Here is a 4015-nt window from a genome sequence, read left to right as displayed (position 1 = left end):
CTAAGTGCACTCTTTGGAGATTTGGTTTGGTGGGTCTCTAAATTATTTCCTGTAGGAACCAGGGCCACTTTTGGTTGTCTCCTCTCAGTGGCTCGCTCCTTACTTGCATAGGACTCGCTTCCGTCGAACTAGGGTTAAACCGAATCACTCCCATGCATGTATTTGCTAGAGTTTCCCCCAAATGCGGAGCTGGTGGTGCATCAATGGCGCTGGACCGGTATCCCAGACTTCGACGGGAAACGGGTTCTGGGCCTTCGGGGAAAGTATTGGCCTCTCGATTCCCATTTTTAAAAGGGGGATAGCAAAGGGCAATAACAAATATTCGTGATCTTGATAATTTATTAGAAGCTTCTTAGGAAGTATATTTAAAGCCCGATATAGCTACATAAGTTACAAGGAAAAAGAAAGCAAGGAAAACGTGCGCCAAGAAAGAACAAACTGTCAAAGGATTTTACATGGATCTGTGGACGTCCAATAAAAAGTGATAGATATTTTTTTGAAAAAAAGTTTAAAATTTGTTTGGTAGATCTTCGCTTGTAATTTTTGTAATCAACAAAATATTCAGGCTACTAAAAACTATGGGTTCAGTCCAACGTGTTTGACAGCATCAGACAGCTACAGGTTCACATCAAAGGTAAGAGGAGAAACGCTAAACCGAGACTCAGACCAGTGTCTCCATCCACCGGCTGGGCTGCCCCCCCCAGGTTCTTCCTGTGTGTATTTTGGGACGGGGGAGGAGGCTAAAGTTTTTTTTGAGGGGGAGGGGAGAAAAGGCCCACCCCCTCACCTTGCGGCTTGATATGTACATACAAGCGTCCCGTGGAGATCCGGGCCAGGCGCGGCTTCGTGGTCCTTGGCAGTCTCCCGTGTCACCCGCCTCTCCAGATGACGGGGAGGAGGCCTTCCGAGGAGCGCCATTTCACCCCCGAGGCTGGCGTCGTCTCTCTCTCTCCTCCCCTCCCCCCGTCTGTCCCAAGCACAACTCCCTCCCCTTCTCTGGTAAATGGAAAAGAGCAAGCCCCCCCCCAAAAAAAAGTCAAGGGAGGCCTAGGAGAAGCGGGAAAAGCTCAGCCAGTGGCCAGGGGCCAGGGGGCGGCCAGCGGAGGAGGAGGCCAGCCGCGGCCGGGCGCTCCTTCTCTGCTCACCAGGTCCTCCCGTATAGCAAGGTGGAGCAGGACATGGCCGTCCCATAGTCCGAGCCGGCGGAGTTCAGGTGGGACAGGGCGGACACCTGGCTCTGGAGGGCGGAGGGGCTGCTGGCGGCGTGCTGGCCCAGGTCCGGCGACTGGCCGGCGCTGCTGGCCTGGTGGCTCTGGTGCTGTCCCAGGCTGGGCCCGTTGGCGGCCACGGTGATGGCGGTGGCGGCCGCCTGCTGCTGGTGGTGGCCCTGGAGGCCGGCGGCGGCGGCGGGCGCGTTGGAGCCGGCCTGGCAGGGTTTGCCGTCCTTGACCAGCACCGGCACGGCCACCCGGCGCGGCGACTGCTGCTGCTGCTGCTGCTGCTGGCACGCGGCGCCCTCCTGCTGCATCTGCTGCTGGGCCGCCTTGTCCTTGGCCTGCCGCTTCATCTTGTAGCGGTGGTTCTGGAACCAGATCTTGACCTGGGTGGGCGTCAGGTGGATCATGCTGGCGAGGTGCTCCCGCTCGGGCGCCGACAGGTACTTCTGCTGCTTGAAGCGCCGCTCCAGCTCGTACACCTGGGCCTGCGAGAAGAGGACGCGGCGCTTCCGCCGAGGGGTGCTCTGCAGCGGGGCCATGCTCTTGCTCACGTCGCTCAGCGAGCTCAGGCTGCCCATGCCGCCCATGTTCATCCCCGACGACGGCCCCATGAAGCGGGAGACTGGAAGCAGAACAGCCAGAGAGGGTTAAGGCAGGCAGACGCGGGCCCACACGCCGGATCGAGGCCCAAGCCCTGGGGACTGAGTCCGGATTTCAGGATCCGAAGGGGGGAGGGGGGCGGAATCTAAACAGCCACACAGTCAAGTACTATCCGAATCAAAATCACAACAAACTTCCACGGACAAGTGTGCATTTTTCCTTGCTTTTTTAAAAAGGAAAAAAAAAACTTTAGAAAATGTTTTTCTAAATCAGATTGGGAAGGGCCCTTCTTCTGAGAAGTTTAGGTTTCTGAGCTTTGCAAGGATCGCTCTTGCACAGTTTTGCCTCTTACCCCCCACCCCCCACCCCGCGCCTGAAAATCGCCAGCAAAGCCCCGCTTGAGAAGTGTGTAAACAGACCCAAACGTTTTGAGGGCAGAAAAAAATCCCAGCCAAGGAAGCCATGCAGTTTTCTGTATAAGCACAATCCATTCTACATTTCTATGCGGTCACCCATTTTTCCTTCACATGAAAGCGCACAAACGGACCGAGCCCCGCTCAGGGCCACCGCCTCCACTTTGCATCCTCCAAACTGTCAAATCAGCAGTCCTTGGGGGGCCCCCTTCCCATCATTAACGAGTTATTTATTTCTAGTAGTGAATCACGAATTCTACTTTATGCGGCACAGAGGCCGGTTTCATCTACTTGCATGTTCAAAGACTGCAGATCGACTTGGGGACCCAATATACCCTGCCACAGCTCTGAACCACTCGGACGGCGTTGCTTTAACCGACACCCTGAAGTTTCTGGGAGAAATTTCCCGGACGTCCAGACCTTTCAGATGTTTTTATTCCTCTCAGCCCGTCCCTCCGAGTGCGTCTTATCCCATATTTCGGACTCCCGTCCATCTGCCGGGGCTTTAACCACCCCGATTTGCCCCAGAAAGCCCTTCGGCTCCCTTCCGCCCCGAAGCCATTCACTCCCCGTTCAATCGCCAGGGCCGTCCAGTCCCCGGTGCAGGCAAAGCCCAGCAGAAAGCACAAAACCGCGGCGGCTTGGGGGGGGGGAGGGGGGGGTGTTGTTCGACGCCAGGCAGGCGGCTGGGAAGGTGACCCGTCTGCCACCCCCATGGTGGATATCCACCCCCCACAGACACACTTCACCTCATCCCACCTCGCCCTTCCCCGCTCTAGCCGCTACCCCGGCGCTGTTCCGCCTGGCCAGCTGTGCGCCGGTGCCCCCCCCCCCAAGCCCGGAGAGGCGAAGAAAGGCTTGGCGGACTTACTTGTGGAGAAGCGGGGGTCCGGGTTGGGCCCATACCATCCGGTGGCCGAAGCGCTGTTCCTCATGGTGTCCTGGTAGGGCGGCAGGTCGCCCATGTTGCCATTGCAGTAGCCCCCCATGGCGGTGTGGGAGAGCTGGGGGACGCCGGCGGCTGTCATGTGGTAGGCGGCGGTGACCGTCCCGTTGTGGCCCATGGGGTGCTGCTGCATGGCCGGCTGCGCCACTTGCGTTTGCCTGTAGGCTGCCAGAGGAGCCCCCAAGTTACTGCCCTCCATGCTCACTTTCTTGTAGCTTTCCTCCAAGGGGCTCAAGATGTCAGACACTGAGAAAGGAGTCGTATGCTTTGGGCTCATCGACATGATTCGGCGGCTGGGGGGAGAGGAGGGAAAAAAAGGGAAAGGGGAGGCAAATCTCTCTCTCTCTCTCTCTCTCTCTCTCTCTCCCCTCTTTTTTTTTTTTGCCAAATATTCTGGTGTGTTGCCTTCACGCCGATCTTGTTGGATGAACACGTAACGGAGTGGACCAAGTCCGCCTTAATTGGATTGAGTGGAGGCTCAGCGCTGCCTTTCGTTTGTTTTAGCCAGACGCCAGGTTTTAGGCAGCCACCAGAGGCGGGGCGTAGAGTCTAAAGCAACAAGACAATAGAACCCCACATCTTGCCCGAGATAATTAGCGTACATGCTGATGACAAGGTAAACACCTTTAAGTTTTACTTCGCAGGATTTCTCTCCCCCCCCTTTAAAAATGTCTTTCTTTAAAATAATAACAACAATAAAGAAGAATCTCTGCCCTTACCCTCCCCGAAATCAATCCGGTTGTATTGGGGGGGGGGGGGGGGGGGGGGGGGGGGGGGGGGGGGGGGGGGGGGGGGGGGGGGGGGGGGGGGGGGGGGGGGGGGGGGGGGGGGGGGGGGGG

General features: G+C 57.4%; 1 protein-coding gene across 1 annotated transcript; it reads right to left on the bottom strand.

Annotated features, from left to right (window-relative positions):
- Window positions 1-1141: 1141 nt before the first annotated feature.
- Window positions 1142-3462, bottom strand: NKX2-1 (NK2 homeobox 1). The gene is made up of 2 exons (XM_015413728.1): window positions 3102-3462; window positions 1142-1839 (listed from the first exon to the last, which is right to left on the bottom strand). Exons 1-2 carry the CDS (start codon window positions 3457-3459, stop codon window positions 1142-1144), a joined length of 1056 nt encoding a protein of 351 aa, XP_015269214.1. The 5' UTR covers window positions 3460-3462.
- Window positions 3463-4015: the final 553 nt, after the last annotated feature.

Source organism: Gekko japonicus, unplaced genomic scaffold (genome assembly GCF_001447785.1).
Source record: "Gekko japonicus isolate JY-2015 unplaced genomic scaffold, Gekko_japonicus_V1.1 scaffold649, whole genome shotgun sequence".
Classification (NCBI taxonomy): domain Eukaryota; kingdom Metazoa; phylum Chordata; class Lepidosauria; order Squamata; family Gekkonidae; genus Gekko; species Gekko japonicus.
The sequence above is the reverse complement of the archived record's forward strand: the minus strand, read 5'-3'. Positions and strand labels throughout refer to the sequence as shown.